Source organism: Netta rufina, assembly GCF_964035555.1.
Source record: "Netta rufina genome assembly, chromosome: 17".
Lineage (NCBI taxonomy): Eukaryota > Metazoa > Chordata > Aves > Anseriformes > Anatidae > Netta > Netta rufina.
Window position 1 is genome coordinate 5,978,363 of NC_140141.1, and position 13,629 is coordinate 5,991,991.

Consider the following 13,629-nt stretch of genomic DNA (forward strand, 5'->3'; position numbering starts at 1 on the left):
CGCCTGGCTTCGGTTGACCAATACACAACAGAGGCAAAGAAGGCAAACAGCAGGCTTTTCAGTTAGTTTACACAGGGGGCACTTAAATACTGTATTGGTTACATAATACCATTTGGGGGTTGGGGTTTTACACATTCTTCTACTAAATATATCTGTGAGATTTGTTTTAAAGTGATCAACATAAATCCAGCCACAGCTTTAAGGGGGAAAATTCCTGTGATTAGACTTAATACCTCTAGGTAGCTCACAGTGTATTTACTGAAAACCAACACACAATAGATTCCCCCCCCAGCCTCGTGCTTTGCTGCGGTGGAGGGTGTTGCTCTCCTCTAGAAGGGCTGCCATAGACAGCCACTTCCCCGCAGGAAGCACAGGCTGCTGGTTTTAGGGCCATATCCTGCTACTGTTCCACATCCAGCCCTCAGGATTCATCCCAGCGCGGGCTGAAGGCAGGATATGGTCTGGCAATCTTGACAAACTAAGTGCTAAGCGAGAGGGCGAGGCATATAAAAAATAAATAAATATCTGAGAGCCTTCTTGGCTGCGACTGATTATAAAAGCACAATTCACTGTTAACTCCTCCTGAGAATCCCATTCACATGGGATACCTGAAGGTATTTTCCCTTCCTGATGAGCCTTCTAGTAGGCTCATGTTCCCATCCAAAGGGAGTAGCAGGTGGCCAAACTGCCCCACTGGAGGCTTGACAATGGCATTAGCTGAAGCCTGGCTCAATCTGTACACAACTCCTCAGACTCCAGCTAAGCCCTTCCTGGGAACAGCGAGCGTCCCCAGGCAAGGCCCGGATCTAGCAGCCCCGTGTCCTTGCGAGGCACCCTCTGCTCAGAAGCGAACAGATGGGAAGAAGCGTCTCAAAGCAGCACAGCTTTAAAACCGTGCTCTTCTCTTCAGCGTGTTGTCACCAGCACCTCCTCGGGCAGAGATCTCTGCCATAAGGAGCGAGCAGAACGGCGGGTGGGCGGCTAATTGAGAAGGGGAGTTCCTCGGGGGCAAACCCGAAGTCTTTGCGGGTGCACAGAACAAGGTACGCTGCCTGCGCTCAGCACCAAACTCCAGCTCAGTACAAATCCTGCTTACTGGCTCACCTGGGAGGTGGGTGCGCCTGGTTCTGTAAACCTCCATAGCCACACAGTGACCGGGTGGTGGCAATAAGCTGCTGTGCACGGTATAAGCTCAAACCTAACAGTCTGCAGGGGTGTAATAAGCCAGTTACCTTAAAAGTCACCCTGCTACTACTACACCAAATGGCAGACCTCTACCTCCCTCAAAAACTGATCTGCTGAGAAGCACCACCTTTGCCAGGAGCTGCTACTTCTTTACCAGCAATTTACCCAGTTACAACCAGTAGGGAGTGACACTGGGTACAAAGGCACACTGCGCTAGAAGACAAACTCTGCTTTGTCCCTCCTCTGTGAATCCCCATCACGTTTCAGGATAAGTTTGGGTTGACAACAGTCGGTTTTACATAGCCCACTAGCAATTCTGTTGCCTAATTTTCCCTTTACAGCAGTTACACCTTTAACGTGATCTAAATAATTTAAAGAGGGAGGAAGAAAAAAAAAAAAAAATGAAAGAAACAAAAGGCAGACTCTGCCCTGAGAAAAGCAGAAAATGAAAGACTTCCAGACCTGAAGGAAATGGGGATCTCTCAACAGCCCTGGAGAAGCAGGGGAGGCCACCTCATCTGTAAGCTGTTAGGAGACACTGAGCACCAGTAAAGGATTCCTCACTGCCAGCCCCCCACACCCTGACACCAAGCAATTCATTTAGGGCGTTTATAGCAGCGTTTGGAGCAAGTCAGAGGGCAGTTTTGGCGTTCCCCTGTTGAATCTCTGGTCAAATTCTCTGATCAAAATCAACTCCTTCCCCTCTTCACACACAGACATCCACCCCACTAACCTACAGAAAGGTGAACGCTTGAAAAAAAAAAAAAAAGAAAAAAGAAAAAAACAACAAACCGAACCAATACAAACAAGAACTCCCCCCAAAAACCACTACAGTCACACCAGCAGCAGGAGAGCTTTTAAATCGGGACGCGAGGCAGGTAGGGGTGGAAACCGGGTTAATCCCGAACCGGGGCTCCCGCACCGCTCTCCGTTATCCCGTACGAGGCAGCACCGGAGCCCCGTGCAGGTGGGGCGCAGCCAAACCCCGCAGCATCCCCGCCGGCTGCCACCGAGCCCCGCAGACCCCGGGGGGAGCGCAGAAAAGGGGCTCCTGTGGCTCTCGAAAGGAGCCCGCTGCCAGCCGGCCCCGGCGCTGGGTTCCTGCGGGGTTGCCCTAAGGGAAGGCTGCCAAGGCCGGGGACGGGGCGGTGCGGGGGGAGCTCCGGCCAAAGCCCCTCCTTGAGCCGTTTTGGATAACCCGGGGGCACGCAATAAAACGGGTGTGGGGAAGAGAGACCGCTCACCAGGCGGTGCCGAGGCTAGGTACTGCCACGCTTCCAGGCATCCCTGCCCCAAACATCCCCGAAACCCACGCACATCCCTCCCTGCCCCTACGCTCCTGAACCCTAAACCCAGCGGGGCGTATCTGCTGGACCACCAGAGAGCAGAAAATCCGTCCTAGCGTCAAGGTGCCTTTCTGGCAAGAGCGGGCAACTTTCCTAGGGAGAAGGGCACTAGAAAGCAGCCCAGAAGGAGCGCAGTCGATACACATCATTATTTTTCCTCCCCAAACGCCCTTTATCGCAGCACCCCGCTCAGCACCAGCCCCCCCAGCGCCGCCGGGCAGCATCCCGGCCCGCAGCCGTCGGAAGCTCCGCGGCCGGGGCTCGGCGGCGGGGTCTCAGCCAGGGGGGTAGGGAAGGGCTGGGGACACGGAGCTCCCCCCCCCGGCCCCCTCCAGGTCCCTGCTGAGCCCCACCGGGCTCAGAAAGCCTCTCTCCCCGGGGGACGTTAGGAACACTTGTTCTCCACCCCTAAAAGCCGCACGGGGAAGCCTCACGCCTCGGGGAGGGTCGGGTTTTCCTCCTTTTTCCCCCTTGCCCAGAAGCCCTGCAGGGGCTGCTGCCCGGTGAAGGCAGCTCCCCAAGGGCCGACCCGAGGGGCTTTCCCCCCCCAGGGGCTCCCAGCCCGGTGCCGGGGCACTGCTGGGACCTTTAAGCAAGGTCTCAGCTAACCGCAGGGAACAGCCTCCCGTCTCACAGGGAAAGCCGCGGCCACGCAGGAGGCAGGTAGATTTTAACATTTTACCCCAGAGACTGAATTTGAAACTCGACTGGGAGACCCCCTCCCCACCCTGCTTCTTTTGTACACGGTGCACCACAAACAGGCGTTTTGCTGCGCAGCTTTAGGTAAAATTCCCCCCGGCTCGCCAGGAATCACCTCCGCACCCGCACCCAGGGAGGGCAGAGTTAATGCACGCAGCAGGATGATTTCTGCAGGAGAGACAGCAGATGGTGCTCCCTCGGGAGCAATTTCGGGAGGAGCCTCGCTTTCTGCGCTTCCCAGTTTCTGCTCGAGCCGCGCAGGTTTGACGCTGCAGCAGCCGTGTACAAAAAGCTGCTGGCACAAACCAAGAATCCGTCCTCTTTGAGCAGGAGGGGAAGATACAAGCGGAGCAGGTCGGCTGTTACACGAGTGCCTCGCCACTTGGCACCCCGCGAGTCCTCTGCATCTAACGCAGTAACCGCCCCAGCCCAGTTTGGAACAAGCTGGGAACTGCTGGAAGCTCGCTACGGGGCGCTCCCCCGCAGTGCCAGCAGCCGGACAGGGCTGGAAACCCTCTCCCTGAAGCCCTCCAGCGGCAGCAGAACCCTTCAGGTGCGAGGTGAGCGTTGGGGGCGCCTGGCAGCGCCCCCCCGGGGGCTCCGGCCGGCTCCGTCGGGCGGGCACCGGCGGGGCGGAGGAGGGAGCCGGGCTTTGCCCGCAGGCAGGAGCCGAGGGGGGGGACACGGGGACCTCCGGCCACCCCCCGAGGACGGCGGTGGCGGGGCTGGCTCCAAGCGCTGCCGCCTGGGCTCGCAGGAGGCTCCCGATGAAGAGCGGCTTCGCGCTGGGTGCGGGGGAATAGCGGCGGGTGGCTGACGCTGGGAGAAGGCTGCCAGGGAGAGGCACAGAGGGAAGAAAAAAGGAAAGCAAACCAAAACCCTACGTCCACCTGGCGAACGAGCCCCGGCTGCCCTCCAGACGCCGCCGGGCCCCGCACAGAACCGGGCTGGCTCCGGGGGGGAGAGCATCGCTGCTGCCGGGAGCCGGGGCGGGCACGGGAGCGCTCCGGCTTCGGCTTTTGCTTTCGGAAGCTCGGAAAGACGCCGCGGGATTGCTGCATGCACCCAGGGAGCTCTTTTCTCCTCCCTTCAGCCCCCCTACACCGAAACCGGCACCTCCTTCTATTACGCAGCTAACTGCCCTGAACCTCTACCTTAAGCAAGCGGACCTCAGCCTTGGCCGCGCTCCACGGGCAGCCAGAAACGCCCGGTGCATCCATCCCCTGCCAGCCTGAGCCCCCCGCTCGCTTCCCTCCCACGCCAGCCAGGCACGGCTGAGGGCAGCGACCCCCGGGGGCGGCAGGGACCACCAGTGCCCCCCCCGGCCCCGGCCGTGCCGGGGGTGCGGGCTCCGAGCCCCCGCTGCCTTTGCCCGGAGCCGGAGAGCCCGGCACCGGCGGGGCAGCAGCGCTCGCTAGCGGCAGCTCGCGTCCCGCAGCCTCTTGCGGCTCTCGCAAGGCTTTAGGGCTTTAAAAAGGGGTAAGAGAAAAGACCCAGGACCTGCCCGACCCCTTCTTTCCCCCCCCAGGCACAAGAGCACTGCTCGCGTGCACGCCCCACGAGTTTGGTGTAGGTAATTTAAAACGCTGTTTCCCACGCAGGACGGAGCAGTCACCTGGATTCTGGTGTCGAGAACAAACCCTGAAGCGTATAAAGGATCCTGCGGGTCTCCATGGGGTGCCTGCAGACCCAGGAACGAGTGGAAGGTATTGGAGGAAAGTAACAACATCAAATACCGCTGATTAAGCATCACTGGAACAGGGGTTGGTCATTTTTTTTCCCCCTTCTTTCAACTTTTTTTTTTTTTTTAAATAGTGGTTTAACTTAATAAGAACAGATATACCCACTTAGCATTCCCAAACGTGACGAAATAAAAATGCTGGTTTATCTTTAGCTTTGTCATTCAGAATTAAGGATCAGCCCGCAGTAAGTCTCTTCTAGCAATTTAAAGCAGTGAAAGCAGTAACAGATCTCATTTATACTGACAAAGAAGGCAAAGTATGCGGCAAGTGTCCGTATGCTGAGCAGTTAAGACAAACCTTTAAAAAAAAAAAAATGCAGGAAATAAGAGAGTAAGAGTGTTTGCAGTCACAAGTTTCCCTATCCCCAAATGAACATGCCTCCACAACTGCGCCATCCCACACTGAATTAGGTATGGTCTATATACACACATTTACATGAAATAAATGCAGCATTTGTCAGAATTTTCAAAGTAGAGAACTTGAAGCAGATTTCTTTCGGCAAATATTCCCACTGAGAACAATTATGAAGATCCCTCTAATGCTTTTCCCCCCAAAGCTTTTCTAGCTTGTTAAAGGCAGCGTAACACTGGCACACCTTCTCACAGAGCTCCTGTAACAGCACAACGAGCAACAAATTGCAGAGCTCCTACCAGTTGTTTGAAAGCACTACATTCTGCTAGCATCAGCAACCAAAATGTGTTTTTTTTACTTAACCTTAGAGCGCACACAGAGCTTTGGAAGGAGGTACTATAGAACTTACATTGCCACAGTAGAAAATAACAAAGGGAAAAAAGAGAAAGAAGCAAAACAGTGTTTCAAGCTTTCATATCTATATCTGAGTATTTCATGTTTCAGTCAAAGTCTCAACATCTTTAGGCAGATAAATAACACGGAAAACAAGCAAAACCAAAATCCAATAAAAGAATCTTCAGTTTCTGAAGTCTCTAGTCCTCAGCTGTGGAGGATGAACTGAAAACTTGAATTCTAAGCAGTCAGAGTAAATAAAAACACTTGAAAGAGATTCTGAAGTCTCAGTAATGCAGTTCAAAGCATAAAATACAACATTAAACAGATACTAATGGAGGTCTTGTAAGTCTAGGAGTTATATAAAAAGGGAAGCACATTAGCAGTTGTACAAGCCATCATTTTTTACAGCTACGAACCTCTGCATTTCCTACATTAACTCATGACTTTTATAGTCTGCATTTAGCACGTTACCAACGACAACAGTCATCTCAGCATTCCAATAGGCTTTTCCAAACTAAGAGGTACTTCAACTCGAGTTGTTTAACAGCATAACTTCTGTAGTGAAAAGAAGCAAAACAAACAAAGCTACCTGGCACACAGACCTATGTGAGCCACACAGACCTACCCTTTCTCAGCTAAACCAGTATTCCATAAGTGCACCAACGAACACATATTTAACTCTTACTGACAGAGAACTCATTGCCAAATTTATTTTTTCCTTATGTAAATGCAACACCTGCAATCCTTAAATAGCAACATTCAACTAAGATTCATAAGAAAACAAAATAATCTTACCTTATTTGAAGAATAATCAGGCATTGCAGAATGACAGCTACAGAGGAGTCTTGTTTTGTAGGATGTGAAGGGTCTTCCCTAGTATCAAAAACCCTTAACTAAAAACTGGAGCTAGCCTGCGAAGCACCACTGCATAAGGCACTAGATAAGAAGCATACAAGTGTAGGTACAGCTAAAGTCTAAATGAAACCATGTTGGTGCGTTGCACCTCATCAACACAACTCTCTAACACAGCACCACATGACTGACAATTTAAAAGCAGCAAATCACTTTCCTGCTTCTTTAACTGATTGACTAATTCAAGACATAATTAGCAAGCTGTTTACACATGGAAACAAAACCACCTGGGTTTTCTGACTGTTCACGCTCATTTAGTGAGCTTTCCTGTTTAAAACCAACAGAAAATGTATGGTACTTTAAATTTAAATCAGTGGTTCCAGCAACACTGTATAGCACATACTCAAGAGTTATTTTTTTATAAAAATAAAACACAGGAACACAGAAATTGATGCCTTATTCATTGTAGATTCCTTGCCAGCACTCTATAGCATACCTCTCTGATAAAAATCTAGAACCAAACCATTTCTAAAATTAATTATTTTTCTGGATTCACACAAAAGAACTCCACGTGGGTATAAGTCCCACTATTTATTCATCTGGATTCTCATACTGGTCTTGCGGTGACATGCAAGTACAATATAAATCAAATTCCTTCACATCAGTTTATAAAATTATAGTATTAATTAAACGAGAGTAGCTTCGTGCACCAGTTTTTAGAGCAAGACAGTCTTACCATTTGATAATTAGCAGTATCACCATTGCCAGAAAACCCGAACTTCTTGGGAGAAAGGAAACAAAAACTTTTGTCTTCTTATGCCAATATATACAACATTTTCAACTCTTTCATACATATACAACAGAACTCAAGAAAGACATTGGAGGCAATTTTCAGACAGGCTGTGATATTTTTCTGGAAGGCTGAGTAGCTGACTTCAAACCGTTCAAAAGATCCTACATTCCAAGCATTATATTCCCTTTCTAGACTTGCTCCAACTCCTCCGAAATAACATTCTCCCCATTAACAAGTAGAAGGAAGTTTCCAAATATTTAATGATAATTGGAAAAAGATTACAAAATACAAAGTTTTGCTGTATTTGGGACTACAGAAATGTATTACTTGTTTCTTTTTTTTTTCCATTTCCTTTGAATTTGAGAAAAAGTAACAACCAAAACAAATGATAGTGAAAACTAACAGACGTATGAACTAGTTTCACCAAATAAGCTTGAAAATTTAGAAAGGATTTCTTAAATAAATCTCAGTGTCTGAACCCAGCAGATATCATTCCCCACAGAAGTGCTGCATTCCTAGAGTGAACTAATGCCCTTCAGTAACACAGAAAGTCAGTCACTTAGGCAAGGCAGGACTTGTAAGAGACCAAGGGTTAGCATCTCCGAACACTGGAGTAAGCTGAAGCATTTTGGATCCTCTGTCAATTCAGAGCTCATCGTGTTTTGCAGGGTCCATACTGGGTTTGATGAAGACTCCTTCCATTGCTTTCCAATAGTTGTGGTGATTAGCGGTGGGCATGCCATGAACTTCCCGTTGGCCTCTAATCGGATGGCCATATTGCTCCCCCGTTATCGAAAGGAACACCTCAGTTCCTACGTGCTTGAAGCGCACCGCATCCTCCCGCTCCCAGTGTGTCCCACTGCATTGTACAATCCATATATCGAGGTCATCGCCTTCACCATCATCACCAAAGGCACTTACTTCCTGTTAGAGACACAAACTTCCTGAAGTGAAAATGTAAGCAAACACTCAACACGCACACAGAAATATCAGCCACGGAGCCAGCAGAGTTTAAAGGCAGGGATGGAGAGGAAAGACAAATACGTTCAATTGCTTTGTCAACAGCGGTCAAATCCTGAAGCAGTAACTTTCTCACACTACAATCTGAAGATAAGATGCCAACAAACTCCAATGCACAATCTGAGCAAAGAGCCACCAAACCCCAACATATATTAGAAATTAAAGAGGACTTGAGCACAGAGATCAGAACAATCCTTCTGACAAAAAAAAAAAAAATCAAAAGAAACACTAATGCTGATAGAAGTTTTCTCCACTAAAACAAGTTTGTAACTGTAAATATTTAGCATGACCACTTTCAGAGTTACCACTGCAACAGACTTTTTTCAGCATAATGTGTTTTTAATCACAACATTGCAACAATTTAGCCTAAATAATTGTATTCCTTTTTTACTTAATGACACCAAGATTACAACTGGGTTAACAATTATTTTGGTTTGCACTCTTACTTCAGACAGACAGTTGAAGGGCTCTTAATAATAAAAAAAAAAGATAAAGCAAACGAATTCCTGCTAACACAGAAATTAAAGATCAGATTTCATTACGCACCCCAAAATATTCCAAGTGTTTGCAGAAACACGGTAGGTCTCAGCTCAAACCATTTAAGACTCGCTACAGATTTTAATTCTTAAATCTGATGACTAGAAGTGAATAACAACTTGAAAGTAGAACAGAAATAGTTTGTACCTAGCAAGTTAATGTTTTAGGGTCATGTTATTCAAGTTTATAGTGTTAAAGGCAAGCTAGTAATTGAAAAACAAACTTATTTGTTAAGAATATGAAATTAAAGTTTGTGCTCAGAACCACACCATGCTTCAGTAAGATAAGTCACAGTACTATCAATCTCAGGGAAGCCATGCAAAATCTCCTTTTGCTTAGAAATTATGCAAGCACATAGCTAATGCAAAGGGGAAAAAAAAAAAAAGACAGTTGCTGAATATTTTTACATTAATGACAGTGTTAAATTGTTAAATGAATTGTCTAAATTGACAAATGGTGGAAGTTTTAAAAAGTCCATCTGTTCTTTGAATAATTCTTCTGATATGTTATTTTTCCATCACTTCTTTTGTTTTGATAAATATGTAAACTAGATGTTCTAAACAAAACTAGACCTTATTTTTTCAGCCACCTTCAGACAAATCTGTTTCAAACAGAGTCTGGCCTTTCAACTTAGAATCGAATGGCCTAACAACTTGGCCTAAAGGAAAACTAAAATGACTGCCAATAACCAATAAATTTGGATTTTTATTTTTATATAGTGAGAAACAGTGTTCTAGAAAATTATAAAATGACAAATAAATGTGATTGTGAGATGATTTTTTTTTCTGGCAAAGTAGACAAATAAATAAGAATAGAGAACTAAAACAGGGACAGGGAGATGATTGAGACTAATGGATTGGAACTCCAAGAAACCTGGATGCAGAACAGCCTAGTGTCCTAACACCAGATTTGCTGTCTGGTTCTAGACCAGTCTTTATAATGCTCAGGAAGGTGCCCAATCTCCTGGACTGTAAAAGTCCTGAATACTTCAGAACAGCTTTCCCAGTATCAGTGGTGCAGAATAGAGAAACAAATACAGGTTTGTTAAAACTATTATGGCAAACAAGTACTGGTAAATATTTCTCTTAGAATAATGTATTAAAGTTCTTGACAGAGACAAAGATGCAGAGAAGAATCCATCTGGACTCAGCATATCCAGCGATACACTTTCTGGCAGTACACATGCCTGATTCTCCATTTTTCTTGTTTTTGAAGAGAGTTAGTGTCAAAAATCAGCCATGCACTGTTTATGCAAAAGCTTAAGATCTAGAACAACTTACCTGGTTATTGGAGAGCGGTGATGGGAAGTGATGAGTGTGTAAATTTTTTCCTGTGTTCACATGGGTAAGTCGTATTGCTTGCCCACATTTCACTGGTGTTCCACGTTGGCAACTGCCATCACTCTTCCCCCGAATCCGCCAGTAACTGTTAGCATCATCTGAAGCTTCAACTCCTGTCACTGACTGCTGCCCGCTTCCTGTTGGAATAGAATTAATGGCAAGAGACTTAACCCACTTCTCCAGTTCAGAAAGTCCTGAAAGAATTAGAGAAATCTGCTTTAATGTTCTCATGCCCTCATATTTGAGAAATGCTTAGTTCTCAGAGTCTGTTCGCTTACTCTGGTGGGAATGCAGGTACCATACAATACTGCACATTGAGGCACTTCAACACGCTACATGTTAGCACATGCAAATTGCCAGAGCTCACAGTGAAGTTCTGACTCATGACAAAATTACTAAAAAGTTCTTCAACAAAGCACTCAGCAGCCTCAGTCTCACCAGAGCAGGTGCTCCCCAGAAGGTGCTGCTGAGGCCCCAGACCCAGACCAGGGCTCTCCTCAAGGACCAGGCAGCACATCAGCACCCCAGGGCCCATGGGGTTCACCTCCAACGCCTTCCTGCACCCAGGCCTCATTGTCCCCCTCTCCCTGCTGGGCTGCCAGGCCTCCAGCCCACCCCACAGCCCCACCTCCGGCCTGCTGCCCCCTCTGCCCCAGCGACAATCACCTCAGAGACCCCCAGCTTCCCTCCCTGCTCCCCCTGCAACCCCCCTGTCCCCTCAGGACCCCCCCGGCCATCTCATTTCCCCTCAGCCCCCCCTCAGGATCCCCCCACCATTTCCCTGACCCCAAATCCCCCCCTCCCTGCCACTTCCCTGTCCCCTCAGGACCCCCCCTCACCTCCCTTCCCCTCAGGGCCTCCCCATCTCCCTCCCCCTCAGCGCCCCCCCCGCCGCTCACCGGAGCCGTACTTGACCTCGTGCGAGTGCAGCCGCACGCTGTGCCGGGTGTTGAGCAGCTTCAGCACCGAGCCGCAGGTAACAGCGCCCGGCGCCGGCTCCCTGCCGCGGCACGGCCCGCGCAGCAGCGCCAGCAGCAGCAGCGGGAGGAGGCGGCGGCCGCCCCGCATCGCGCCTCAGCCCGCCCGGCCCCGCTGCCCACAGCGCTTCCGCACCTCCCTCCCCCCTCCGCCGCCGCCTCGGCCAATCGCCTCCCGCCAGCTCCGCGGCCGCCCAATCGCCGCCCGCCCTCCGCTCGGCTTCGCTCTCTCATTGGGCAGCGCCGCGGCGATCTCAAAGCCCGGGGACCCCCGGCACGGGGAGCTGATTGGGCCGAGGGGGAGAGGCGGCCAATCAGAGCGAGCGGCGTGGCACCTCCCAGGGGAGGACGCGGAGGAGGACTGCGGCGCAGCGGGCGGGCGGGCGCGGGGGTTCCCTGGCTGCTGGGCAGCGCTGACGGGAGCGGGCGGGGCGGGCGCTGGGTGGCGGCCCCGGGGCCTCAGCGCCTCAGCCCGGGAAAAACGAAGCCGGGTCTGGTCACCACCGGGCGGTACGCGCTGCCCGAGGAGCTAACGGAGACACTTAGCGTGTGGTGATTTCCTAGGGTTGCACCTGCCGCGGTTGTCCCTCTGTGAAAGTCTTACACAGGTTGTCAGGAGCTGTCCTGTACAAAAGGGTCACCACTCAGGTTAACACACGCCCCTCACTGGTTTGGAGGCTGCAGGTTGGCAAAGGGCACGCAGCCCGTTAGTTTTGCCTCAGAAATCGCTCGTTGGGTTGCCCCGTGTATCGCATCACGGGCGGCCTGGTGTCAGCCTCAGGTAACGCTCCCAAGAGTACAACAAATTTATAATTTATCAGGATTTTTATCTTAACAGCATGGAAACACTTAGGCAGGCACCTGCCTTGGGACTTCACTCTTTGTAACAACTGGATTCTGTGTGAGAACAGCACAGAACTGCAGCACTGCACCATTACAGGATGGTTTAGAAAGTGCACACACGTCCCTGGCTAGGGGAAACATCATGCGATGCGCAGCTGACTCCTTATCACCTACACCGATCTGTGAGGCTTTTTCCTACCCATGTGATGCCGCCCCCTTGAATGGTTAGTCTTCTTCATGCTGGCTCTGGCCTGGTTTTTGTATCTGTATCTCTGAAGAATCTCTGACCTAAATGTCAGGCCTGCATTGAACAAACGTGGCTCCTGAACCTAGTCACACAGGCGTACATGTGCACACGCATACACACAGGCCCAGTGTGTTTTTCTGAGGACTAAAAGTTCGTGGTCCCAGAAATGTTTTTATTTGCTCACAGAAACAAACACAAACCCCACAGATTCGATAGTCAAACGCCGTATTTCTTTGTCATTCTAAGAAACCTTGTTCCTAAAACTAAGACAAGAGCTCACATTTGCTGCCCTTGTTATAAACAGGGCAAAACCAGATGTCTGTAGTTGCCATTTTAGCCGTGGAAAATCAATAATATGGGGCTTTAGCTGGCACCTGTCTATCTTTCTGGGAGGTCACTCAGTCTCTGTGCATTTAGTGCCATTTACATGGTGCTCCCTACAACGCTTTTCAGTTGTACTTTAGAAACATAATTGGGTTAGAACGGTTGCCAACAAAGAACCCCATCAATGCCAAACACCCATGGCAATTAACAGCCACCTCACTGTGACAAAGCCCACTATTGTTTCTAGCTGGCTGCTGCAAGCTGCAGGTAAATTTTTTGTTGAAATTAAGCGATGGTGCAGGTTGGTAATGGAAACGACAGCTATTTATTTATTTATTTTAATAGGAATCTCATCATGACTCTTTTTTTATGCACACAAAATAATTGAACAACACTGTAAAAGGGGAGAATGCAGTATGTAACAAGGATGCCTTCTGCCTTCAGTCACTTAACCCTGCAGTCATTTTTCACATTTGGTTCTCAAGGACTGAATGCACCTACTATCCCCACTCAGGTGTGCTTCAAAGTGTGACCTGCCCCTCCCTGATAGGCAAGTTTTAGTGGATTTGGCAGGGCCAAACGCTTTCAGTGCACATGAACAGGAGACCTGAGGCACATGAAAACTGGCAAACTCAGAGAAGCACGTTACAGAAAAGGACATTCCTTCTTTTTACATTGACCTCCGTTAAACATGCTTTTGGTTTCTATTTATTTTGCATGACAAAAGCAGTGACCGACAACTAAGGTAGCATAGCAGGCATCTCCTGAGCTTGATCTACAACTGAAAAAGCGCTGGTGTATCTTTGGATAGAGACAGCCCCCAATTTATGAAGAACCTTGCAATAATATTGCCTGGATTCTCTTCCACAGACTGTCACTAATCTAAGACAAAATATATAGGGCACAGTTCTGACCTTCTTAAGACCTGATGCAAAAATAAATGTGTGAGCTTTTCCATCGACTTTTCTCTGCATCTA

General features: G+C 49.0%; 1 protein-coding gene across 1 annotated transcript; it reads right to left on the reverse strand.

Annotated features, from left to right (window-relative positions):
• Positions 1-7,606: 7,606 nt before the first annotated feature.
• Positions 7,607-11,366, reverse strand: SDF2L1 (stromal cell derived factor 2 like 1). Its single transcript, XM_084297148.1, has 3 exons — positions 11,161-11,366; positions 10,202-10,398; positions 7,607-8,288 (listed from the first exon to the last, which is right to left on the reverse strand). The coding sequence occupies exons 1-3, from the start codon at positions 11,327-11,329 to the stop codon at positions 8,010-8,012; spliced, it is 645 nt and encodes a 214-aa protein (XP_084153274.1). The 5' UTR covers positions 11,330-11,366; the 3' UTR covers positions 7,607-8,009.
• Positions 11,367-13,629: the final 2,263 nt, after the last annotated feature.